This window comes from Streptopelia decaocto, assembly GCF_964273445.1.
Source record: "Streptopelia decaocto genome assembly, chromosome: 2".
NCBI classification, from domain to species: domain Eukaryota; kingdom Metazoa; phylum Chordata; class Aves; order Columbiformes; family Columbidae; genus Streptopelia; species Streptopelia decaocto.
This window is the reverse complement of record NC_138655.1, coordinates 143,061,646-143,089,436: the sequence shown is the minus strand read 5'-3', so window position 1 is coordinate 143,089,436 and position 27,791 is coordinate 143,061,646. Positions and strand designations below refer to the sequence as shown.

At 35.3% G+C, this 27,791-nt stretch overlaps 1 protein-coding gene across 1 annotated transcript in view; it reads right to left on the bottom strand.

Moving 5' to 3' along the window:
* Positions 1-27,791, bottom strand: part of MALRD1 (MAM and LDL receptor class A domain containing 1) — a gene marked incomplete at both ends in the record, with an annotated part of 293,532 nt that overhangs the window by 56,684 nt on the left and 209,057 nt on the right. Inside the window, 4 exons of the mRNA XM_082044615.1 lie at positions 7,714-7,915; positions 13,355-13,512; positions 20,016-20,168; positions 23,620-23,748. Coding sequence (XP_081900741.1) covers positions 7,714-7,915; positions 13,355-13,512; positions 20,016-20,168; positions 23,620-23,748 — 642 coding nt within the window. The remainder of the gene's footprint in view (positions 1-7,713; positions 7,916-13,354; positions 13,513-20,015; positions 20,169-23,619; positions 23,749-27,791) is intronic.

The following is a 27,791-nucleotide window of genomic DNA, read 5'->3' as shown; positions in this document are numbered from 1 at the left end:
ACTGGGCTATTTTTTTTTCACAAACAACACATGCAAAAAACTTCTACACTTCTTGAGCGGTTTTCTCTTAATTAGGTACAGGTGTCAGTTATGCTTTTCTTATAAGATCAAGTGAAATAAGATCTACCAAAAGTACCAGAGAGCATATAACATTATCTGGATGGTTTCTAGACTGCTTGGTTATTTGGCTAGTTTGCCCTTAATGGTTTTGCTGACCTGCCTTTTTAGGGGCTGTGCAAGGGAAACATTTTGGCCATTTTATATTTTGCTTTTTGTTTCAGTTCAGAATTCTTTCTTTTTATGACTTAGAAAACAAAACCATTTTGGACATTTCCAATCTGATAGCCAAAATTATAGAGGTTACTTTCTTCCATTCTCTTTTTAGTTGGCAGGTAGATAGCATTATGTAATAAGAAGTAATTATGGAGGTAGGTATCAAATATTTTTGAAATAATCACGCACTCTAGCTGTATGCTTTATAGAAAACTGCTTCATAAAGAGAAATAATTCTACATTCGGAGGGGTATCTGAATAATGTGCATGGAGAAAACAAAATATTAAACTATCTGTCACCAGGGATTTCTCTGTATTGGAGAAAAGTAGAGGGTACTCTGAATAAAATAGTATTCAATAATGTGGTTAAAGATTATGTCATTGTATATAAACACACAGATCATATTGTGAAGCAAATGGAAGTCTGTGACAGGAAAAGCAGGAAAGGTTTATAGACAATCAGTGTTCAAAGAGTGTGTTCCATGAAGCAGAGATAAAATAGGGAGAACAAGTTTTCAATATGTGACAAACAAATAAATAATGCCTAGCCAAGATTTTACGAAATTAGTATTTCCAAGCATCGGTACCTTTGCTCTGTGATTTATAATCTGAAATCACAATGGGCTTTATTTCTGAAGAATGGCTACTTAATGTTTTCTAGAAATGAAATACCATATAGCACCTAAAATTATAATAGCACAGACTAGTGGTTGATTTTTAAACAGTGACCATTAGCTCATTATCCACATGGATTTTTTTTTTTTTTTTACTCTTTCTTTATGCTATCTGTGCTATATGGAAATATAATTCTTTTACCATGTTACTTCAATGAAAAAGTATTAGCAACAATCTTCATTCTGCTACATTTTAATAATGAACACTCAACTGAGACAGTTTATATTAGATGTCAGTGATAAAGTCCATCTCCCTCTACCTTGAATAAGTAGAATGGTCTGTAGTTCTGGTCCATGGGACATTCTCCTCAGCTTGGTGCCTGAACCTGCACGTTTCATACATTTTTGGTATGACATTGTATATGGATATTAGACAAGGCCTAATTCTGCTGTTTTTGGAAGTCAATGGAAATTGGTTTGCTCTGAAGGAACTTAAGTATTGGGTCTGTCAGGCAAATGTCTGTTATGAGATCTGAAACTGCAACATGGAGAAGTTTTGAAGAAATCCTACCCACCAGACAGAAGAGTGAATCACCAAGATTTAAATAACATTTTTATACATTTCAGAACCTAAATGAGAAGGCACTGAGCAGCTACTCTGTTCATGATGATAAGCCTAGATTCATACAAGCATCAGCATATAACTTAATTCCTAAATACTAAAAATTTCCCTGGTGTTAAAAGGGCAACCGACAGGTTCAAGTTAAAAAAAAACAACCAACCAGCAGATCACTATTCTGAGACAACGTATAGCTCATGAAGGCTCTGAATTCCAAATGGCAGGCAATGGGGAATGTATCGGGGGAAAACAACATGTGTAGTTCCCCTTTTCTTATACTCTTTCCCAGGCATCCATAACTGTTGGACCTCTTCCTTATTTACTATGTCTGACCTGAAGTTCTGAGTTTATCTATCCTAAATTTTGTGATTGAAATATAATTTCCTTTGTCCAAGCATATTTTTGCAATATCAACTCTTCTAGAAAGTTAGGGAAAATTACCTATAGGAATGGATGTAGCTGCCTTTCATGACTGCCTTATGGTGGCTCAAAGAAACTAAAGACTCAGTTTCTGGAGTATGTTAGATTTTAGGATGTAGTGTGAAGCCTTTGTGTGCATTTTTAAAAAAACCTTTAAAGTACAAGGCAGCTTGGGCTTGAATGTAGAGCCAAATCCAGTCTTGTAATTCACAGAATCTGATTTGCTGCTTCTATTTGTTTCTTCAGGATAAATGGAAGCTCCTTCAATGTAAGGATTGTTTAAAGCCTTTACAACAGGTCTAGTTTGTGTTTTGCTATGGAGCAATGGGAAGACTTGGATGAGTTATGGCATGCCAAAGCAAACTTTTCACCTAAGTGAAAGCTGTCAGCAACCACAGAAAATTTTACTGCCACTTCAGTACATAAATGACAAATCTGACCCTTTTGTTGGTAGCCTGTATGGCAAAGTCAAGAACTGCGACAACATTAGGAGAAAGCCAACACACAACAGTCTGGGAAATAGCATTGCTTTTTGAACAATTTCACCATGCTTAGATTAAATAGAGTTAGAGGAAAATATGTCCTGTCTGTGCTGAGTGTTTTGCATTATTTCAGTTACCCTTTAATCTCCAATGTATCCTTAAATAATGTTATTTTCTGCTGCAGGCAAATCTTTCAGGTGAAAGTGAAGCTGCAGTAGGTTGCAAAGCAAAATCTGTAACACTGACAGTCCTTTCTCATGTATTAATCTGGTAGGCTAAAAAGACTTTTTTTTAAAAAAAATATTTTGTAAAGACAAGAGAAAGGAATAGATGAAAAAGAGAAGCAGAGAAATAGAAAAGGCTTTAAAAAAAAGTGACATAAAGTAGTTCACAGAACAGAAGAAAAGAAGTATTTCAGATAGTACTGAGTAGCTGCAGTGAGCAAAATGTGAAAACAGAGAGAATAAAAAAAAAGAATGAAAACCTACAGTATGATAATGAAAGGAGGAGTAGAAGACACAGAAACACCTTTGGATTTATTTTCTTCAAATTTTTAATTATTTCACTAAGCAATGTTAATACAGAACTGGTGATAAATACTGAAAGCATGACTGGTTTCCCAGACTCTTTAGAGCTTAGGGCACTGCATGATGTTTGTACTCTTCTTTATACCCAAAATGCAGCCCAAATATTAATCTTAAAGCATCAACACTGTTCTTTTTTAACAAGCCAAAACATAAAGCAATTACTTAAAGCAGTACTATTTAGAAGTATAAGTTCACAAAGAGCTGTTGCTAAGGCAGGGATAGCAGGTAACCTCACCACATGAAAGGGTTGAACCAGTAGTCAGCTTTGATTTTGTGCTGAGATTTACCTTCTTCCAGCAGAAGACCTCAAGCACAAATGTTTTGCTTGGATGATCTCTGAAGGAGGTCACAAAATAGATTTACTATTTATTTGTTTTCTGAGAATAGTCTCCTAATACTTAAAAACACTATGTAACTAATACCTCACTATTTAAATTCCACGGACTTTGTTCATCTAGTTTATTTCTCCAGTAAGGAGTGACAAAACACAGCATTCTGATTTATATGAGCAGAATAAAGTTCGGGTGTTAGGCATCTTTGGGCTAATGCTGTGATTTAAATTAAGTACAAGCAGAAATTTTAAGAATTTCTGAGATGTCTCCTATTTCAGCTGAACTAGAAAATACTTTGAGACAGATATTAGTGAATACAAAATCTAATTCAATACTTTGATATTCTTAGTCCATTTGAAACTGGAAATGGAAAGGGTTTTTTTAACTTGTTTATTTTTAAAGATATCAAATAAAAATAGAGCCATTTTAAAAGAGATCAAGGTATTTCATAAAAGTTTAAAGAAGATGGTTAGAACTGAGCAACAACTAAATTATTTGGTCCCTAAGAGGCCCTAATTCCTGTAATATAAGATCTTCACACGCCTTTATCAGCAGAAAAGAAAGGACCTCGAAAAGTGGTAAGAGTGTATCTCATTTAGCAGTTGATTCTGAACTAAGCAGATCCTGTGCCACTGATAGCTGGCACTGTAGCTCTCTCCATGCATGGGCATCAGCTAGAAGTTACTTCTGCAGTAGGACAGGGAGTAGCTTGACCACAATTTGTTTAAATGCTCAGAAATATTCTTGGATCTGTAGAAACTCTCATGACAAATGAGGACTGACTACTTAAAACTAATAAAAACAGCTGCTGAATTGGAGCTGCTGGTAATGCTTTATTGCTTAGAGCTCCCAAACAGCTAAATTGTGATTGCTTCTATTTAGAACATGTTGCCTCAGGAAACCCAAAGTAATTAAAGACAAGCTGAAAGATAATAATTCAGACAGAGGAAAAAGATCTGCAGTAGCAAAGCTATCTTCCAAAAGGGAGAAAATAAAGCCTGTAGTGCAGGTAATATACTTCCTTTGAGATAGGTCTTTGAATAAACATGATGAGCAAAAATCAAAACAGGACTGACAGTCAAGGCGCTAAACCTTCCCACCCATTTCTGTTTAAGGAAAATTCTTGCTGAGATATCTACAGGGCACTAATTTTAGACTATCTCAAGGTAATATCTTCAAATTTTACCATCTGAATTCTTAAGCAGTTACTTATCAAAAAATATTAATAAGAAATGGAACCTCCTCCTAAGTAGCTGCTGTTTGTCTGGAACAGTATTAAAAAGTCAGATATAGGTTCTTCCTCCTAAAATGCTGTGGTTTATTTTATTATACAGATTTTGTGTAGTTCTCTCGTCTTCTCACAAGCACAGATTTGGCCTACATGGTCAGCAAGGATTATCAGGATAGGACTTTTCCTAGGACAGCACAAAACCATGAAAAGCAGAGTCAGAATGTCAGCTCACACATAAGTAACAGCATCCAGATATTATTTTTTGTATGGAGAAGAGATTGTGTATCAAATCACAAAAAATCACAAACTCATTAGGAGATTGCCTTCCATTAGACCTTTTTTTTTTTTTTTTGAGAAACAGTAAGGCAACAGTAAGAGTGACAATAAGACTGGGGGAGGGGCCTGCTGATAGAAGAATGTTGATGTTTTTCTAATAACAACTAAATTTGAAACCATTTTTCCAATAACTAAAAATGTGTGTATATTCAGAAAGAACTGGATAATTCACAGAATAAAAAACAGCTGAGACTTATCAAAAACCATGAATTTTCAGAGCTTCAGAAGGTCTCAACACCAAATTAATAGAGACTGGGAAAGACTGGGACAGGACAGAACTTACTATATTCTGTCCTTCTAATACATTTCCTTGGATATCCATTATTGGTCATACCAGAAGACTTGACTGGGCTGCTTTTAGGGTAATATAATTTGTGCCACTCTTTCCAGAGATAAAGAATAGACTTATAAAGAACAATGTTTCATAAAGAATTCATGTATAGATCTTTTTTATACCTCTAGAAATCACCATAAAAATTCAGAGAATTTTTCAGGACCATAAAAGTGAATACAAAGACCAGTATCCTGCATTTAAGTTAAACATGTCAGCTGTACAAGAAAAGGTCTGTTTCTTTTTCAGACGAGATACTAATGTTGTAGCATGGAATAGAGCAAGATAAACTACTATTTCTATCTTTTAAGTATTGCAGCTTGTAAGAACCAATTCCAGGCTGATTACCAGTTGAAGAAATAGAATAGAAAGAAATAAGTTTACTTCTGAGCTGTCTGCCTCTTCTGCAGCTGGGCGAAGAGCCTAGATGACCAACTAAGACTGCACTATCTGATTTATTTTTAAGTGATTGCATGTAGGTAAGGTATGAGCTTTTGACTTATGCAACAAATTGTAAGCAACCAATATAACTCTAACAATTTTTCTTCAGGTTTTCCTTATCATACACCATATTTGTAAGACAGAGTGTGATACAAGTTAGATACTTTGAAGTATTCGGCAACTGAAAATCTCTGGAGAAAAATAAGGTGATTAGAAAATATTGCTCCATAGAAGTTATCTTATTTCTATAGTTATGATTCTTTCAGGATACCTTAACATGCACTTTCCATAGAGGAGTTTTTCTTTCTCTGAATTCATGCTTGTTCATAATAAATTACCAAAGTTCCATTAAAATTGGAAAACCAATTTATATACATTGTTGGAATATATACGTAAGTCTTCCAGTTAATTAGAGGTACTTAAAATATATAATTTGAAAATTTCACTTTCTATTATGCTATATAATGCATTAAACTGCTTAGGGAATTCTTAAGGTATGGCTAACAAGAGTAATTAACATAATAAAGCTAGAACAAGTACTTGTTTATGGACATAGGCTGCAGCTAATAGAATAACATTCCAAATACAGGATGTTTCAAAAAGATGGACCAAATTTCAAAGATATAGTGATTTCAAATTGAGTCCATTGTTTTGAAACACCCTGAAGCATTTGCCAGAGCCTTTTGGTGGAATTATTCAGAAAAAGCAAACAAAACTTTTGTTCAGTTTGAGACTGAGCAGATGCCACCTGCGTGAATACATTGTTTCACTTTAAGCCTTAATCAGCACGTGGTGAATTCTCCAAAGAGCTTTTTAGTCATTAAAACAGAACAAAACAACACCAAACCAAACAAAAACAAACAAAACACAAAAGAACTCCTCAAACCAACCAAAACAGCTTCTTGAACAGCATGACAACTAATTCATACACAGGCTATCCTATCTGAACAACAAGAACTGTAAAAATACAAAAATACAAATAAACGTTACTCAAGAACATTTTTATAACTTCTGTACTGACATTTATTTAACTATCTCATTCTTTATTGACCCTTATAAATGAAGGTGTACACTAAAAGCTGTTTCTTTCCTTGGTTTTCTTCCCCTCTTGACTCTTCAAAATCAGGAATGGCTGATGTTCCTATCAGAATCTGTTTACACATGTACATATCTTTTTTTCTTCTGATACTGTATCCTATGCTATATTTCATTTGCAGTAAACCACTACCTTTATCACAGAATAAACATAGCATTATAAGGTGTTAAAACTTAACTGATTTTGGGTCATTTTGTTTGTTTGTTTCACAATTCAAGTCACTACACTGCTTGTGTAGCAGAAGTGAGATTGTAAATTCTCCGAGAAGCTGGCAGCAAAGTAAATTTGCTACACTGCGGAGATACTTTATTAAGAGAGCAAAGATTAAAGAGCTAAACATTCTGTCTTTTAAATAATTATGAACCACTTTGATACCACATGAAACTCTTCCATCCCAAATGAAAACCTCTCTGACTGTTTTCATACAGAAGAAAACCAACCCAGTTGAATGATGATAGATCCCCCTCAAGTATGGTTCATAAAAACACTAACAAGCCCTCAATGACAGCAATATTCTGAGTTACCATAATTACTCATATGTTCAACTGCTAGTTATAACATGAAACTGTCTTCCACAATCCACGGGCAAATATTTTTGTTCAGATGCTGCACCCAGCCAAGAAATAGATAGGAGTCCCTCTGCTAGGTATAATGGCTCTTTTCCTTTCGTTAAAAATTTGCCACAAGGGTCATACACGATAAATTTGATCTTTCTTTCATCTACATATTTTTATTTCCTTTGAAAAACACAAACTTCTTTGCCTGATTGTGCTGCACTCATTTGTTTTCAACATTTTTTTAAAGTAAAAGCATAGCAGCAATAGAATAATTTCAAAAGAAAACCAAAACAAAAATTATTTTTTAAGTGTGATATACACTGAAATATGAAATGCCACAATTTTCCTCTGGTCTCTGAAAACAGTTATCGTATATATTTGTGTAACAGCATACCTCCATCAATGCATTCTGGGGTGAAAGAAATATCATCAAGAGCAAATTCGGTGGGTTGACTCCAGCCCACTTCAGCCTCGAAGACAGCTCTGAAAGGGCTGTTACTGGAAAGAACTACATTTGCATACATCCATTTGTTTTCTTCATTTCTGCTAGAAGACCACATAAGAATATCCATTCCATGTTCTTCAGCTGCGTATACCTGTTGTAAGTAAAACCCAAGAGAAGCAACTGAGTCAGCATTGAGCAACAAAGGAGTGCAGCTGTCCAGAGAACACGGCCCAAGCCCAGCAGTGCAGGTACCTGCCTGGGTGCTACTGGCCCTCTAAGATATGGTTCAAAGCCACACCTTATTGGTGATGACTAAATGTTACTGAATATTTTTGCTAATGCTAGTTCAGCTGAAAATAAAGAGCTACCATGAAAACAAAATAAGAAGAACAGTTAATACAATCACTAATTGGAAAACCTACAGACAGCCTTAGCCTGACATACAGAAGTTAATGAGTAAAGACCAAACCCCAAATTCACCGAAACATTGAAGAAAAGACTCAGAAGGATCCTGAGCTATCCTTTCATTTCTAAAAGGTGACCTCCAGATAGCTGTAGACTGGGCGAAGATTTTAGAGATACAACTTAAAAGCTTAACATCTATGGAATTAAGTCCATAGTCTGGTAAAACAATTTATACTGATGTTTCAGGCAGCCATGGTAAATTAGCTCAAGCATATTTAGGAAAGCCATAAATAAAAAATAAACAAAATAATCAAACAGTGAAAGTAATAAGAATGACAATGAACCAATTCACAATTAACCAACAACTGATGAATTACTGCCAAGCACAAAAAAACAATCTGGATATTACACAGGTAGCTGCTCTTCTCACTCAGGTATCCAAAATCTTTATACAATTAAAAAATGGTCAGAAATAATGAAAAAAAAAAAGGAGTAATGAAAGTAAGCATATTCTAGCTATTCCAAATGATAACAATTTATTTTAGGGACTGAATATTTTAATGATTCTCATTACTTTCAAAAACATCCTTTTCTTAAGACTTTATACTAATTTTCCACTGACCCATGGGTTTAAGTTCCTACTGGAGTGCCTCAGTTCAATGATGGAGCACAAAAAGTCAAGAAAGTTATAAACTTAAACCCATAATAATGATCTGTATGACTACATATCTTTGACTGTCCCAGCCAAGCTGGTGGGACAAATAACCTAAAAACCCAAATGCCACTGTGAACCACATACTTTATAGAAGGTGGTGTATTGATTAATGTATCTCTGTTGCCTGAATGCTCTTGCAAGTTATTTCATTTTTGGAAGAGAGGAGCATCAAGAAGACTGATGTACGATAGTCCAAATCTGGACCTAATTTTTTCAAGCCTGATATTTGGTTACAGGACTGTGTAATAGCAATATCATGCTACTGTCTTCTTAAAAGCATACATCTTGCAGGGTAAAAGGACAAGTGTTGAGAAGAAATGGCTCATTCAACCCATAAAAAAATGAAAAACTCTTTGTAATAAGACTCTAAAGCCTTAATAAGTTGAAACCCTCAATTAGAATAACTCTACGTGTGAGTTAGGACTATGAGTCAACAGCCGTATGTGTCACTGGAATTATTCACTATTTTACAAACCATGAAATATAAAAAACTCAGTGATTTAGAATTTTACAGCACAAAATAATGGTAGTGTGGTTTTAACTGTTACTATGTCATGCAAAGGTATTTTCTGGTTTTTGAAGGTTAATATTGAGATAATGTCACCTTCAAGATACCTGATTGTGAAGTCTCACAGCTGCACAAATAACTGTTGGGGATGAGAGCAGAATCAAAAACATTTGAAGACAGTGGTAGAGTGTCTTTTAACAGGACGGTTAAAGACTGAACCATTGCTTAACATCAGATACTTTTTTCCATTCCTTTTTGTTAAGTTGGGATGAGAAGCTTTTCATAGTAAAAACTTCAAAGCATGTGGCCTGCTTGAGCCGTTCTGTCTACGTACAGAGAAATTGCGTCATGTCCATACTGAGCCTGGTCTCAGGTGGAGTGTGGATATATTCTGTGTACATAAAGATCAACCCTGCATCTCAAGCTCAACACAAACAATAAAACTATCATGAAATCTGCTGTATGTATACTGGACACTGGGTCTGGGGTGGCAGCAAGTCAAATTTGGTCTAAAATGCAACATTTTGATGATGGTAGCTTCTGTTCTCATAAGGTAATTTTATATGCCTTGTCTTTCTTTTCTTTGAGTTTTAACTCATATTTACTGTACAGTAAGGGCATGCAGATATGTTATTACTATGGATTAGTTAATATGTTGTATTAATCTGTGTGGCTCTGTTCTCAGTCAGGTTTGACTGAAGTTTAAACATAGCATATGGTTTCTCATAACAAACACATAGGTAACCTGTGGAAACCGATAGCATTTAGTGTAAATCTCTAAACTGGTACATAGGAACTGTCAGGTGAGCTCCCAGCTCTGCTGCATTTTTCATGTATACTCCTGGGGAAATCCATCAATCCCACTTTCCACCAAAGTACTCCTGAATATTTTACTTAACTTCTCCAAGTCTATATCTATCCATAACTATGCCAGGAATGGTTCTGTTTTCTATGTATCTTAAAAAAAAAAAAAAAAAAAAAGCTTAAATTTCTAAAATAACAATACATAATTCAAAATATATACTAATTCAAAAGAGATTACAACTGAATTCAGAAAATTGGGAAGCCTAAGGAGTCTGTTCCTTCAGTTTACAGATCTTATTCTCTCATAGTTTGTGCCCATAGAAAGTGAAGAAATAATTACAAGAGGTAATACTGTATTCTTTGCTGAGGTTACCCACATCACTGAGAGTATGAAGCATCTTCTGGGTCAGGAAGTGCATTTAGTATATACAAGATTTTTGCTGACCTGCGTAACCATACATGGCACTTGAAAGGTACAGCAAATTCTCATGGATATGAGGTCCATAGATCCCTGGGGAGCTACAGCTGTGTGGTGCTTAGTGCCTTCAGAGACCACAAAACCTCCCTACACAGCATCCTATGAACTGTGTACAAGACAGCCTGGTGATGGAAACAAGTTAACATGTGAAAGAGGAAAAAGCTAGCAAGATGGATCCCCCTATATGATGTATAATGAAAAAAAAAAACTGTAGCGAAGTCCCATTCAGCAACTCTATCTGTCAATCAGGGGAGACTGTGCTCCAGCTAATACTTGTCTGGTTATAGACTAAATCCCATCATTTTAATTAAAAAGTGACAAGCATGTCTGTACTAACTAGTCACTGTATCTGTGTATTCCTCATTCTGTGCTGACACCATTTCTAGATCACACACACAACTGAAATCACAAAGAATAGGAACCAAGAGTAGTAGAGCTATCATTTCATTCACTGCAGAGTGAAAAGCTCAGTGGAAATACCCAATATGCACTTTGCAGTGATTTTAAGAAGAATTTAGCATGATAATCTTCATGAGATGAATGCGTGAGTAAAGCTTTTATACTTGCTCCCTGGTCTTTCTCCAAGGTGCCTTTGTCAGCTGGATCATTTGTAGTCCATAAGTGAACAGCATTCTTTAGCAAATCCTACTTTCCTGCCTTAAAATCATGACTCGTTTCTAATTCTCCACAGCATGTCCTGTGTGTCACAAACTTCTGAATTCTTTTTTACAGCTTCCCTTTCATTTTGGGGATGGGGAAAGTGCATGTACTTTTGAAGGTCACATAATATAAACTGCTATTTTCTACTCAGTCATCAGCAGTTACAACTCATGTGGCTCTCCTGTACCTTCATGCTGACTTCTCAAGATATAATAACATATTATCTTCCTCATCTTGCCTGACTCTGGCTGTTGGCATACTAGAAGGTAATATGTTCCATCTGAACTGAATAATCACTTAGAAGTCAAAGTAGATCTAAAGGGTGAATAATGAGAGGTGAATTCTCCCATCATTCCCAAGATATAGTCTTTAATCACCAGTCAAGGAAGCAGGAAAACCTTGCGAAAGAGAACTTGTATTTTCACTTCATTTGGCACCAGAGACTTGTGACAGCTGAGGAGACTTTCCACTGGCTTTGGTGAATAATGACACTATGGCTCTACATCCTCCAGATCATGCCTCAGTTCTGTTAGTATCAACAAATATCAAGGCAGAAAAATGATGTATTAGAGTTATACTATCATATCAGGAATTAATTTTGGTTGTACTTCTCAATAATATCACCAGCTCCTGAAGGGCAGAGATAGAATGCTTAATGAAAGCTGAAAGCCTTGTCTCTCTGACGGATGACTGAGAGGATCCCCATTGGAATGAAACAGGTGTAAAAATCATCTCAATTTTTTGCTGAAACTTCTCTCGTGTTTGATTGAATGTAACCAAATAGTCATAAAAATATAAAGAAAAACAACAACTTTTTAAAATTTACATTTGCAGCAAATGCAGTAAAAATTGTTTATATTAGCTCTTGAGCTATGCTTGTTCAGAGCATATTAAGTTATATTTTAGACTAGTCATTTATTTAATGCTGAATAACTCACCTGTCAAAGGCTGTTACCATATGCTCCTAAGGAAAGCTAGTGGTTTTGTACTTAATTGTTATAAAGCAACTTTTTTCTCCTGTTGGCTAATAGTTGACTGATGTCCCAAAGCATCAGTATTCAGATCTCTTTTAAAGAGCATCCATTCTATATTACTGCAAGAGTTGCTGTAATCATTGTGTCCTTTTTAAATATAATGATAATCACCTATGCTTTTGGTTTGCCTTTGAACAAATTCTAGAGTTTATGACAATGGAAATGTGCAATTGAAATGTGTATTGAGAATGCAGAAGAGAAGCACTTTCAATTTCTTTTACTCTATTCTCAGTGCTAGTTCATTTTCTAGGTTAAAACAGGATTACTCCCATAACTTCATATTATTTTGTGCAGTTATACCACATCTACTTCCTATACGAATACATCCTTCATTTTTATCTTTCTTTTTACAGATTCCCTGTATGTCATTTTAATCACACATCTTAGTACGTTCTATATCTACAGTCCATTTTTTTTTTTTTAAATTCAGACTTGACCAGATTGCTGTATTTCAGATAACAACTATAACATCAGCTTTTGTACTGATGTTATTATATTCTAACACATTATTCAGACTTCCTATTACAGTTTGACTTCTTTCACCTCCAGTGCAACCTGGAGAAAAACCTTTACTGAGCTGTCGCTTTGAAGGTTTGGGCTGTTGATTTTGCTGTTTTTCTTTTTCGTTCTTTTAGACTTTTTGTTTGTTTGTTTTTCACCTAAATTGTTAATGTTCGTTTATATTTGTGATTTAATAACTGCAACAGTTGATGCTGAAATAGATTATTATTTTGATAAGAAAAAGCAAAACTTCCATAATTGTAAATTGGGTCTGTGTTAGGATGGTAATTCCTCGCTAAGTACTTCAGTCTGTTATGAATATTGTTATATGGCCATATCAGCAAAAATTTTGTATAAAGGTGTAACTATGATTACGTACTGCTAATCTCAGCTCTGAGATTTTGCTCATTCTAGACAGAGAAATGCAAATACTACTAAAACAAATATTACTGTCTCATGATGTAGTAGAATTGTTTTTACCTTACCTTTAAGACTCCTGTTTGTCTAGAAGCAAACATCCAGAACCAGAATCGGACCCTACAGACCCCGAGGCTAGCTGGGAAGAGTTTGGTAGTAATTATCCTTGCTCTGTTTCCTTCCTTCTGGGCAGATGAATTTACATACAAAAAATGTTGTCCTTTACCTTAATAGAAAGATAAAAAACATTTATAGTTTTTCTTAACTACTTTATGATTCAGAGCATGAGCATTATTACACACACAGTTACTCGTATCCTTTACCACACTCAAGTATACCCTAACTTGGTTGTACAGAGATCTTCCATGTTAATAGTCTGTATCTTTGTGGTTTTTACATACAATATTAATATAAATTTCCTTAGTGCTCACTCTGCCTTTTTATCCTTCTGTAAATACTTGATTCATATTTGAATAACAAATTAAAAGCATGTTGCAAACACAATCACAGATTCTAAGGATCTGTTTGAAGGTTGACATTGCAGGAGTCAGGAGCACCTTTGCTGACAGCTGTTAGCCAGGAAAATTCCCTGTGTGGTAGTAGGGAACACCTCAAAGCCCTGAGGCTTGTAAATGGGCCAAGATATCCACATTTCCTACTATTCAGTTGCTGCTGAAGAATCACAAGGTACCATAAAAGAGAATTAATCATTCAGTCCCAAGTAGAAAAAGATGTCGCCCTCTTAAATCCCAAAACTGGCCTGTCACCTGAAGTGAAAACACACCACTAAAAGCGAGGGGTTGAATAGACAAATCATGCTGCTGACTTGTTTCTTTTATTAATTAGCAGTAGCCCCTTCTTTGTAATAACTTTAATTCCATCTGCTACAGTAAGAGCAAGGTTGTTCAACATGGAGAGGAGAGCATCACAAAACCTTCTATGGTAAACACATCTTTCACATAGAGGAAGGAAACTGTTGGGGCTGTCCTGACTAGCAACACAGAGAAGACCTTGGCAGACAACTTCTTCCTAAATTCAAAAAAACCAACACCTGCACGTCACAGCTGAGTTCAGTAGTTGTTCCTGTCTCGTTGGACCACTCCAAAGACAAATTCAACCCCATGGCTAAATTCTTGTCCCTGATGTAAGAGACTGAATTCCCCTTCATTATAATCAGATGAAGCTTTTGTCTTTGTGTTCTAGAGCTTTTTCAGTTTTCATTGGGAGTGGGGTTCTAACATATTCCAGATTTGGTTTCCCCGGAACTTCACTGACAACATGCTATGAATTGTTAGCTATCTCAAAGGGCTTCTTCTGGGCACCCACTGCCTAAAAAACCCTACAACCAAACCAAACCAAACCGAACCGAACCAAACCAAACCAAACCAAACCAAACCAAACCAAACCAAACCAAACCAAACCAAACCAACCAATAAACCCCACAAACGAACAAACAAATGAACAAAACCAGAAAAAAAAAAAAATCCCATTCTTCTACCTCAATCAGTTCTCCGAAGAACTTAAATAATCTCAAGACCATAATCAGGCTCAAGAACAAAGCTTTAGCCTAACTTTGCAGTCCTTTACAAGGAGAAGCTTGAGAGCGATTGAGACTTTGAGCCAGAGAGACTGGGATTGGGAGAGGCTAGGAAAGCATGTCAGGAGCCAGGCAGCATATTTTATCTAAGGCAAGTTCTCTCCTGTCAGGATCCTCTTTAATTTGGAAATGTGGCTTATTTTTTTACTGCTGGTAGGCTGAGCGTGGCATCGAGACCTGCTTAAGAGAGGTGAAGCTGGCTGTACACATGCTGGTATCTGCTGAGGGTCAAGTAGAGAGTAGCTGTAACAGTGTTATTAATACATCAGTGTGTAAGCATCAGTGGGGGTATATGCTCCAGTCATGGCCATACAGACAGTCTACACATGAACTCTGAACATTGCTGTCCCAAACCACACAGCTCTTCTTTAATATTATTCAGAAAGTCAGTCATTCCTATCTGTCCTTACAGAAATGTATGAAATGATGGAACACACTGGTAAGGTACAAATAAAAAAAATAAATTAGTAAGCCTGCTTACTAAGCTTTATTTCAGCAATAACTTTTCAAGCATGCTCTCTCAAGACTCTATTTTCAAACTTTTAAAATACCTCAGTTATTCAGGTAAGATAATTTTCCTTTTCTCTGTTGGTGCTGTTGAAGGTCATGCTTAGTTTTCCCAGGAGAAAAAAACTTCTGAATTTTTAACCTCAGAAATGTATCCTAATACTTCTTTTAAGGGGCACAAGACATATAAAACATAATCAGAATCACAACAGTAGTCCAACCAGCCACATACGAGCTCTTGTAAGCCTCCCTGTAAAGAGCTGATTAACAAGTCTCATTCTGCACTGAAGTAAAATAATTCAAGAATGCATATTCATGAAGAATAAGGTATATCCTTTATGTGTCTGTGTGGGATGCAACTTTTAAGAAGGTATGATTGTGAAGAGAGCAGCAATTGTGATGGTCTTGAGGTACATGCACAGAAGAAACGTTCAGTGCGCTAATTGCTATTTTGGAAAGGAAATAAATATTTGTAAAATAAACTGGATAGTGATGGACTCAATTTCTAAAATGTAGCTTTTCCCTATATTGACAAATTATTAAAATAGTGTAAGTATCATATGCTAAGGCATGGTTGCTAAATTTTTGGCCAGACTGATGAAAACCCCCCCATGCTTGAAACCTCATTACAAGACCCAGAAGGCAAACGATTTCCTTCTCCTACAACTTTTCCACCAAAAAAAAAAAAAAAAAAAAAAAAAAAAAAAAAAAGTATTATGAAAAAAAAGTTTATTTCAGCTGTACGATTGGCATGAGATACAATCTAGGACTCCTTATTAGTAAGGTGGCAAACACAGATTTTAGGAAAGCAAGCCCAAAAAGCTGCTTAGTGCTGTGTTACTTCAAGAGTCAGATCCACTTGGACCAAGGTGAAAATACCAAAAATAATTTCCCATCTGAAGTGAGCTGCAGTTATTTCTATGTAAAATTGACTGTAATTTTAGGCCTTTCACTCATAAAATGAATCTATGTAATGGGCATTCAAACTGCTATCCAACATGTCATTCTTACAGACCTGCAACTGAGCATTTGTTCAGGGTGAGAATTATTTAGTATGGATCTCAGTCAAAGGAAAACCAAAATTTGTACTATTTGTAAATAATAATGGCTATCAAGGAAATGTTCTTAGTTTCTCTTGCTGTATTTGAAGCAATCTTATTTGAGATTATGTTTTCAGATGAGGTTATCTGGGTATCATGTTGTGCCTCAAGCTTTTTCAAGAAACATGTAAATTTTCTCAGGAGAGAAAAAACTATTTGAAAGATTATAATGACACAGATATATTAATACTATCTTCTTTATAAATAGAATGGTCCTGTATAGTTGCATACTGGCCAGCAAACTAGAAGACCAAGGTGCCTGGCCCCTTGGTACGTGATATAAGATATATGGCAAAAATATACGTGACATACAGCAACAGTTAAATAAGTTTTCTTTGGTATTTGGTTGAAGTTTTTGAGGTTGAAGTGTTCTGCACTTGATTAGCTACATCTTCTGAATATTTAAATAGCTCATGGTTGCAATGGCAAAAAGTTGGAAGTGTCCTGGTTTTGAGCAAGAAAGAACTATTTCAGAAGGAAATGTACGGAAAGAAATATTTTTAAATTTGAGACCTGCATAAACTACACACTAGTCAAATTACAGAATGTTAAACAGGTGAAAGACAGCTGTTAAAAGACAGTTGCTAAAAGTCTTTGTTTTCAAATCACAGGATTTATCTTCTCCCAAAGACTGCACCAATGCAAAGTTAATTTGGTTAAACTGATGCAAAATTTTTTTCAAATGTACATTTCTAGCCATCTGAAATCTGTAATGTCTATTAAAGTTTTGCCAGATGAAGCAATATAAGACACTTTCAAACCAATATGAGATTCTTCCAGACAAAGGTGTGCCAATTCACTTAATACAAATTTGGTATAATATCATGGGCTTTGTTACATTGCTATAACGCTATGCCTGTTCTGTGCAATGAATTTATTTGCTTAGTAACTAAAGGAAATGAGTTGGGAACAAGAAGGGATTGGATTTAGGTCAAGAATGGGCTGATATGTACTTCTGAACGTTAGAGGTCATCAGCAACTAGGCTGTTGGCAATTCTGACAAGTGATTTCTCTGTAGCTAATGTGGATATTTCTTGCCCAGTTAGTTTACAAGTAAATTATAAGTCAGAGTAATTTTGCAAACACATTTGCTTTAATTTTGTTTTCCTTTTTCCTTCACTTTTTATGAACTTTGTTTTTCTTACAATTGCTGGGTAATGTCACAGAGGCAAAGAAGAACCAATTAAATAAGAGGGAGTGAAATAGAAAAACACAAAATCTCCCTGATGAGCCAGGGGTTACTGGTTGTTTTGTCATCATGCACCAAAGAAACAGCAAGGAATCAAGTCAGACTACTGATTTGCAAGGAAAAATTTGCCTGGGACAGCTGCAATATTTCTACCTCTACCTGTCTGTTCTGTTCCTTTTCAAGAGGAAAGAACTTCCACATTTACTGCCTACAGCAGCAACAAAAACTAGTATGGATGTCTGCTTCCTTTAAAAGGAAAAACTGATTTGTGACAGATAAGCAGTTTCCTCATGATCAGGTGAGCAGTTCCTGCACCAGGTGCAGAATTCTCTAAAGGAAAATGAAAGATAAATGAGTAGAACAGAAAGAGTCACAGCTAACTGCTGACAAGATGTCTCTGTTGGTTTTGGAAACATAAACACCAAAAAAAGATAGAAAATTGGAGATCATGCTGCTTACAAATTGAAGGGAAAAAACAGTAGAGATGTGATGTTTTTACACTGAATACCAACTATTCTTTGCTGATTAGATGGAAATTAAAATAGGGTTTCTAACCACTAAAGCTTCTGGAAAGCTAAACATTTCCCAAATAGAGATTGGCATATTTATGATGGAAATTAGTATTCCATCCAGATTTATTATATTATACATTCTTTCTAATATATTGATATGATTATGATATCAAATGATACGATGTGATATGATAATAGTTTGCTGTCTACAAATACAGATAACTATAACTGCCCATCAATATATTTCATTCTCCTAACAATCAACTGTCATTTTGGTAGTAGTTTGTCAGCAACATCTTGTGGGGCCATCTAGGGAAACACTTCAGTATTAATATTTCTGCCAAGCCAATATCAGGGAGATAAACTGAGATTTTTAGGTAGGAGCCTTAATCATGTGCATCCCCATACATTGCTCCTCAGCCACTCCTTAAGGAGTGGTGTATGATTGCATGTTTTTCTAGAATTCATTAGGAAAAGTAGATTATTCAAAATGTTGTCAAGGAAAGAAGTATTATTGTAGCCAGTTACAATCTCAAAGAATTCAACTTTTAAAGTCAGACTGTTAAGAAAGAAATTGTCATTCATACTGCAGTTACATTAACAGAAACCATGATTACTGGGCCTTGACACATGAGGTTTCATACAGAAATTTCATTTGAATCCTGTGACTTCTGTAAAGGAGTGAACAAAATACTAGTGAAAGAATAAAAAAATGCAGAGCTGGTGACTGAGAGACGGAAAGATAACAACAGATTAAGCTGGGTTCTCAGAAAAACTGGTTCTTGAACATAGCTTAGCTAGAGGTTAGCAAGATGTCCTGACGTTGCTTTGCCGCGGTGCAAGACAATACTGGAAACACAAAGCTGATACTTTCTCGGACCTGCCTATAGATCTGCCTACAATGCAAAAACATCTTCCAGAGACTGACTACAGCATGATCGGGGTCATTGGGTGGTCTCAATCAAGGTGCTACATGATATAAAGTCTACACTGTGAGCTCAGCTGACCTAAAAGAAGTGGATGACTGAACTGTTATTTGTGCCTTTGCTTAGCCAAAGGTTTTCAGCCATTTAGCAGCACATAGATTCACTGTCACAGCATTTCTGAACAAGACTTGATGGAATATCTTAATGACTCATGATTATTTTCAAATGTATCATCTTCCATTGAGTTAAAATTTTCATATCTGTAGTTTTTTCTAACTTTTCAAATAGAACTTTAATTAATAGTATCATTGCAAACCTAGAGACAGTTACTGCCTCTATACAAGCATGCTGTACTGGTTTAGAAGGATGTTTGTTGTGTCCCAGATGTGATAATTAATTAGTATCTTCACATGTATTTAGCAGCTTCTTTTCTAGTAAATAACTGAACAAATGCGTCAAGCTGAAGTGGAATATAAAGATTGATATAATCATGACCACTCTGAAAACAGCAATCTACAGTGCTGCTGAAGCAATTATTAAAAAGATTTGTAATAGGTTACTTTGCCAGACTGTTTGGTTTTCTGTTCAAACAGAACTAGAAGTTACCAGATAGTATAAATGACAAGATTCAACGTGTTAAAACATATAATATATTTTTCGCATGTTTTTTTTTTTTCCTGTGATACTTTTCCTCTATTGTAATTTTAATATGAAAGGAAGCACTTTTAGTGCTTGTTGGAACTGCTTTGTGAACTGTAGTAAGTGCTCACTGTGATTTTTCTGCATATAGAATAAGATCAGAGATTTGCTGTTATCTTGGCACTAATCTACAGGGGTTTTTTTTTAATTCATTGAGTATTTCATTATCCTAAAAGTGATGTAAGACACATGCCAATACCTGGTGTATGGTCAGCATCAGGATCCATTTGCCCACTGTTGCTAATGTTCCAGTCAAAATCATCATTATGGTCTTGTGTTAATCCACATGCAGTGGTCCATTCTTGATCTTGTGTTTCAAAGTTGCAGCTTCCAGGAATACTTGTGTAGTAACCTGAAAATACAGCAAGAAGTAAGTTATTTTCCCCGCTCTTATAGGTGAAAGTTGTAATGAACTTACTCTACATAGTAATGGAAAGGATTTTGTTGGGCTAATGCTATGACTCCCTTGTGTTACATGTACTGACATAATATATGGTAGTTAGTAAGGAAAAAAATCCACCCACTGCTTCCTGGACAAGTCCTAAAATTACATTTGGCCCTTTGAAGACAACTGCGAGGCTGATGTGGCCCCCAGTGAAAATGAGTGTGACACCCCTGCAGCAGACCCTGTTTCGAGCAGGAGGTTGGACTAGATGATCTCCAGAAGTGCCTTCCCACCTTCATCATCTGTCCTTGTGTTAGTGCTATTCACAGCATTGCCTTTGGGAATCATGACAGGAATACACAAATGCACTGAGAATCCACTCCAACACCAAACACCCTCACACGCAGGCAGGACGAAGAAGGGAACCCATTAATCGAAACAACAAGTACAATTTTCTAGTGCATTTCTAATAAGATCTAAGCCCAAATGCATTTAGAATGTATACAATTCATAATAGATTACCTGACTTCAGGATTTTTACCCTAATATATTAACAGTGCATTCAGAAGGCAATTATTAATAAATATTTATGAACAATATTTACAGGGTTGACGCAGTCACCCAACATATACCTTGTGGGTACTTTTTATTTTATGGGTACACACAACCTATTTAGAAGCCATCAGAAGAGGATTGTTCCATTTATCTCAAAAACTGCTCTTATTTCAATAATTCAAGCATTGCTCTAGTTGGTTCATCAACACTGAGGCTTGCTATTAATCAAATCATTGTGTATAATTGGCTGAAATTCGTGCAGATTGAAACTGCTTTCATGTGTGCTTTTTTCACCTCAGTACTTCCAGTGAGTTAGTGAAAGAGAATGAAAATTTTGTAAGATTGTCTGACTGGACTGAATGAAGCATAGAGTAAGTAATTTCCATGAGTTTATTTAAAAAAAAAAAAAAAAAGTCCACCAGCCTACATGGATACAATTCATTTCATCCTGATTCTGTTGTAAATTCTGCACAGAGGAATTGCTGCTGGGTAGATTATGGTCCATTTACTTCTTTGGAGCTACACTGGTATAAAACTATAGTAGAATGTGAAATAAGTTTGAACCTTGAGCTCAGAGAAAAGGAGAAAATTGCAGACAAATGTGGCCATAACCACTTGTGATGGGGCAGGCTAGACTGTGAAGGGCTTTATCTGTGTTCGTTTTTCTGATTAAGCATCTCCTGTTGCCTTTTTGTTAAAAATGAAGTTTCTAAGTCTAAAAGGTATTACATGCCCATTAATGTTGTTTATTCCCATTTATAAGATACACGCTCAGGGAAAAGGTGTGTTTATCCAAATGTAAGACCTCATCTATTAGAACTAAGATACAACAGATATGGAAATACTATACCTGAGGCTTATCTGGGTATTCCGTATGCCAGATTACAGTATCTCTCCTCTATTGTTAACTTGATATTTTGTCAGTCCTGCAGCAACAGCAAGACTAAGACTTATGAAAACATTTTCATGTAACTACAGCCTTTCTATAAACAATAAAAGGATAATTCACTCCATTTATTTAAAGTGAATGTCAGCATTTATTTTTTGTCTTCCCTTGGAAAAGCATTTCTGCAGTATAGCAAAGACTGTGTTGCTTTACTGTGATTCAAGATAATTTATGACCTGAAATGTTTGCATTATCTGACTAAGAAAAGAGAGTTGATGCTATCACAGTCCTTCTAGACAGCACAGGACTACTTCCCCCAGTGGAACTACTGTATCCTGTAAAAATATTTACAGAATAAATCAAATGTCTTGATAGTTTTCTGAATATCTTTACAGAGGAGTTTACGTTGGACAGAAATTCAGACTTGCTGTGTCTCTGTTAGGTCTGTAAAATGTTATAAGGGTGAGTTCACAGAGTATTTTGCTGCATGCACTTTGTGTAACTCCTGAAAAAATGTGAATATTATACAAGAAATACAGATTATCAGTTTAAAATCTATCTTTTCCTGCAATCTATTTGAAAACATGCTAGTTTTTTAAAGTTATCATTCAATGTAGACTCATTTCCATGAATATGACTCACAAAATTTGCTGGAATGCAAAGCACTGCAGGAGGTAGAAACCAGATATAGAGGTGTCAGCTTCAGTGTATGTACATCAAAGCTGTTATTTACTTTTATGAAAACAATAAAGAGGAATAAACTCCAAGTTAAATCTCCTATAGTGACATCTTCACATGTATTCCAGGTTGTAAGTCTGCAGTCTGGTTAAAACAATATAATTTATGTTGCCTCATAAAGGGTCATTACCTTTGTAACCCTGTCCAGTTAAAGTACTTAGTAACCCCATGCATGAGAAAATGCCTTTGATTTTCAAGTGGTCAACAACTAGTGGTTGATTTTTATGGAGTATTTGGACTTCAACACAGTGTGAACACTGAATTGCTGCATGTGATGCATTTACTTTGTCTACCAAGGTTACTTTTGATCATATCAGTATTATGGCAGAATTTGGGCCTCCAGTTTGAAGATTAACAATTAGACTGATTACTGAACTGTATGTACAGATTGCTAAAGCTTCCTACTACAAAAGTCTGGTCTGGACAGTGACTGTAAATAAACAAAGACATGGAGCAGGAACAAAGGCATGATGTTTTACTCTTTTTGAGTTTCAAGTCTGAACTGGAAAGCCTGTTGATTTGATCCAGATTTTCAAAACTGGGCTGTGTCCTTCCATCTCAGACAACATTAGTGAAGAATACCTACAGACAAATTTGGTCTCAGTATTCACTAGGACTGCAAAAATATAAACAGACTGGATTTTGTCCAACTGTTCTATAATAAAGTGATAGCAAGAAAATATTTGCGTATCTCTGCAGTAGCAGCAATAACAAAGACCATGGAACATATAGTAGTGACACAACTCAGATCACAAAAACAGGGTTAATCTGAAAGGAAAGACAGGTCTGGTTTTAAATTATTACTTTTTACAGCAGAATCATGTGTAAATGTTATTGTGTATTAATTTACTTAGCTTTCTCTTTCAACATTGAGAGCTCAACATACTTTCAACTTAATAAATGAGTTTACATTTCTTCTCAGAGTTAATTTCTGTTGTAATCCACGGATTTTATTCCATAAATATGTTTTTAGCCCTTAAGGTTTGGTTTTTTTATCAAGATACATTTAATCTTTGGTTTGAGCAAGTTGGTCTTTTGCAACTAAATCATACTTATATACTTTTTGCAGCAAATATCTCTGAGGATCTGAAAATGTCAGACCTGTGTTGGGGGAGCAAGCAACCTGCTTGTATTATAATTGTCTGCTGGGTAGCTGTCGGAATTCACCTAACATATGCTACAGAATTTAAAGTTATAATTTGGACTGGATGATACATTGACACACAAAGAGATACTTACTGCAGTCAGCTTCATCTGATAGGTCTTCACAATCTGGTTTATAGTCGCAGACGAACTGAGACTCTATGCAATTCTCATTCCCACAGATGAAATCAGTGAGGGCAGGGCATTCCCTGGGATTATGTCCAGCTGAAACCAATAGGACACTTAAATCATTATTGTAATTAAATAAAAAAATGATCTTTTTTACTTATTTAGCCATTTTCACCATGACTTCAGTGATTTACTGCTTCCAAGAGCCACTATTTGTTCTTGCTCTTCTAATGACGCATTATGCGTGTCCGAACTACTGCACTGGTCTTGCCTAAAGCTTACAGGGTAGGGTGCTTTGTCTAGAAGAAAATTCAGTTCGGCATCAACACGACTGTTTCCCCAGTGTATTTGTTGTGCATGTTCCATAAAAAAGGGTTCTGTGAACTGTTGAAAAGTACACATGCTAAATGCTTTACTCTGCTCATAATTACAGGACATCATTCGGAAAATAAGATTTTAAACTGAGAAAAATCACTGATATACAATATTTGCGTAATGCATAAACTTTTAAAGCCTTTATAAGATGTTTAACATTTTTTGAAGAGTTTAGGGAAACTTCTTTGAGTGTGTGAACTGCTCAGAAGTTCCTCTTATGGCATTTAATATGAGAATCTGTTTTACAACAACAATTTTTGATCACCCTGAAAGTGAGTGAAAATTGTGTCAAAAAATGAAAGTAACTTAGTAACTTGCACATAAAGTGCTAGGGCCAAAGCCAAACAGTGTTGGCATTCAGCCATTTCTGAACTGTCAGACTATAAAGAAATGTACATAATTTATTTTTTAGTTCAGTGCACTGGGTGCATAATTTCAATTAGCACTAATTGAAGCAGCTCTGATAATCCCAAACGCAACATTTCAGATGCACTTCTATTAACCTAAGATTGTTTCTCAGTCTAGAGCTCCTAGTTGTGCAAAAAGACATTTAGGATAATATATTTTGACTCCCTTCATTGCAATAAGTTTCATTTTTTCTTTCAAACATGACTAAAATGTGACACATCATTAAACACAGTCTGGACAGAACATCTTGATATTTACCTTTGTGCAGACCCATATTTATAAAAGCGGAAGTTATTGTTGTCAGGCTATCAATCTTCTCAAATAGAAGTACTTACTGAATTTTATAGACAGATGAACTAAGTTATCACTGAAGCAAAATAGGAAAGGAGAACTAAATCTTTGGTTTAGTCTAAACATGTACACAAGGTAATATTGAATAGAGAAACAACATAGCATTAAAATGTAATTCAAACATTTAGAATGGATAATTCAAAAAAAGTCCGGTGGTAAGGTTGGTTACATGCAGGACCTGACTTAAATTTTGAAATACATACATCCCTAAACTTTGGTATAAATAAAATCTAGTTTCAAACTGATATTTGTCTTCTTGTTTTTGTTTTAAATTTTACACTGACAATTTGATCTCATTAGGTGTCAGGGAATCCACAGACAACAGTATTGCCATGAATGCCTTAAGTACAGGAAAAACTATGGCTGCTTTCTACAGAGAATTCACGTACCAGAGAGCCCTTAGCAGAGGAGTAGACTCTTGAGAAAAAAATGACTGAAACACTTCAGATGTTTAAGGCAGTTTTCACACCACTCCCAAATTATGTGCTAAAACATGATTGAAAATACTATCAACAAATCAGTACTATGGCTCACCCTAAATTCTGGAAAACCACAGAAACACAGAATAGTTGAGGCTGACAGGAACCTCTCAAGATCGTCTAGTTTAACTGCCTGTTCAAACAGCCTCTACTACTGGTTGTGCAGGACCATATGCAGTTGGGTTTTGAACATATCCACAGGCAGAGACCCAACAACCTCTCTGGACAATCTGTGCTTGTGTTTGACCATCATCACAGTAAAAAACAAACAAACAACAACAAAAGTGTTTTCTTGCATTCAGATGAAATTTTCTGGTTTTTAATTTGTGCCCATTGCCTTCTGTCTTGTCAGTGGGCACTTATGAGAAGACTCTGACTCTGTCATATCCATTCCTTCCCATGAACTGGAATTTCTGCACTGGAAAATTAAGTGACTTTGCCAAGTCACTCAGTAATTAAGTAATGACAGAAATTATTTAGTGGCAGAACCATTAGGGTACAATAATTTTCATATCTTATTTCACTGCCTGGGAAAGAGGTACATTATTACCAAACAGGGGAATGACATTTGAAAATCCATGGCTTTGTGACTGATCATGTTCCTCACCTTTACCTCCTTTCCCCTTTAATCAAGAAAATGTTTTCTTATTCTATCATTTATATTTAGCACCTAATATTATTTACAGTAGTTCTTTTTTTTTTTAATAAGATACTTTACAGTATATTAGGCATACCAAAAACAGCATCTAAGAATATTATTCATTTCTTAGTTTATCTTAAAATAAAACATGTGATCCATAGATAGACAGTCATAATTAAAACTTATATCTCAAGAGATGTGAATGCCATAAAGTCCAAACAGAGTAATGGATCTGTGAATTTTATCCTTTTAGATTAAGACCTTTTGTATATTTAGGGATACCAGGTTGCATTTATAAGGATGAAGATTCTGCTACAGCCTTTGGAAGAGAGAAAAATAAAATCCCTCTCAAAATTAAAGTACCAGCATTAGCATAGCAGAGTAAAAATAAATATTCTGAATTTCTATTCAGAATTGTGGCATTAAAAATCAGCTTTCTAGAGTACATGTTCACTTTGACCAAAACTCAAAAACACCAGCTAAAAACTAAATCAAAACAAGAATTATGGGTGGGTTTTAACCAAACAACTTCAATATCAACACCACCAATAACCAAACAGACGTGTACACAGAAGAAATGGCTTAAAAGTTTCATTTTTACTAGACACTCTTTAAATATAAATTTAAATATATTATTTATTAAATATAAATTTATAAAAAATATATTTAATCAGAAAATGGTATTGAAGAACATAAGTTCTCAGTTCTGAGGGTTGAGCCACAATTTAACAAGAACAACAAAGTTAGAGACAACTTTGAACAAAGAAAAAGAGAGGACATTCAAAATATTATCTTGCCCATTTCTAATTTCACCATCAAAATTACGGGGTTGTCAAGATCTGAGCTTCAGTCTTTCAGTGCTGAATTTGGAAAAGGACGTTTCAAACCTCCCTCTAAGGAGTTGCAGTATAAAGCAAAATATGTCTCCTAATGAACACCTCAAAATATGTTTAAAGCTGATATTTCAGATAAAAAGAGAAATTTTAATAATATTTTATTTCATTACATATGTTAGTTGTGTGGGACTCCATGTAAAAACGTATTCTTCATATTCTTCATATTCTTCAGTATTACTTTGATTACCAGGAAGTAGAAAGATAACCTGTATTGGATGATGGCTGACTATATATAGCATGTCATATTATACATCTATTTTTCCCAGTAATCTGACTCTCAATATTCCATTAAAATCCAAAGACACAGAAAACCGAAGAAGAAAAAAAAAACATGAGAAAATATGGCTAATTTTCTTTCTTGCCTCTTTCTTCTAACAACAACTATAAGGAAAAAACATACCATTGAATACACCTCAAACAAATTAGGAAAAATAAATATAATTAAAAAAACCCAGTTTGCTTACTGTGTTGCTCTGTAGTTATTTTTGAGAAGTTACAGCATTAAAATGGATCAGTGACCCAAAGTAAGCAAAACAATGAGCTGATTCCGTGTTTGAAAGTGCCAGGGACATGAAACAGTTAAATATATGATACACAAATGTGGATTTGTCACACAATGGAAATGAGAGGAATTACAGGGAGTTGAAATGTTTTTGGTAAGTACTAAGGTTATTTCTGAATATGCTGTGAAAAGTTTGAAGAGAGCTAAGATATCCAAAAAGCAGAAGGAAACATTTCATTTTAATTTAAGAAAACTGTTGATGAGAAAGAGACTTGCACTTAATGAAAAAGCCATAAATGTTCTTTTTTGATCTGACCTGCTTCCAAATCTTTGGCTTAACCACTAAACTGAAGAGTCCATTGTTTGCTTGAGTCTAAACATAATTTTACATCATGGAAAACATCCATACAGATATGGAGTGTTGGTTTACAGGTGTAGAAGGAGTGAGAAAGGAACAGCATAGAACTCTAAAAATTGGGGGTGGTGGG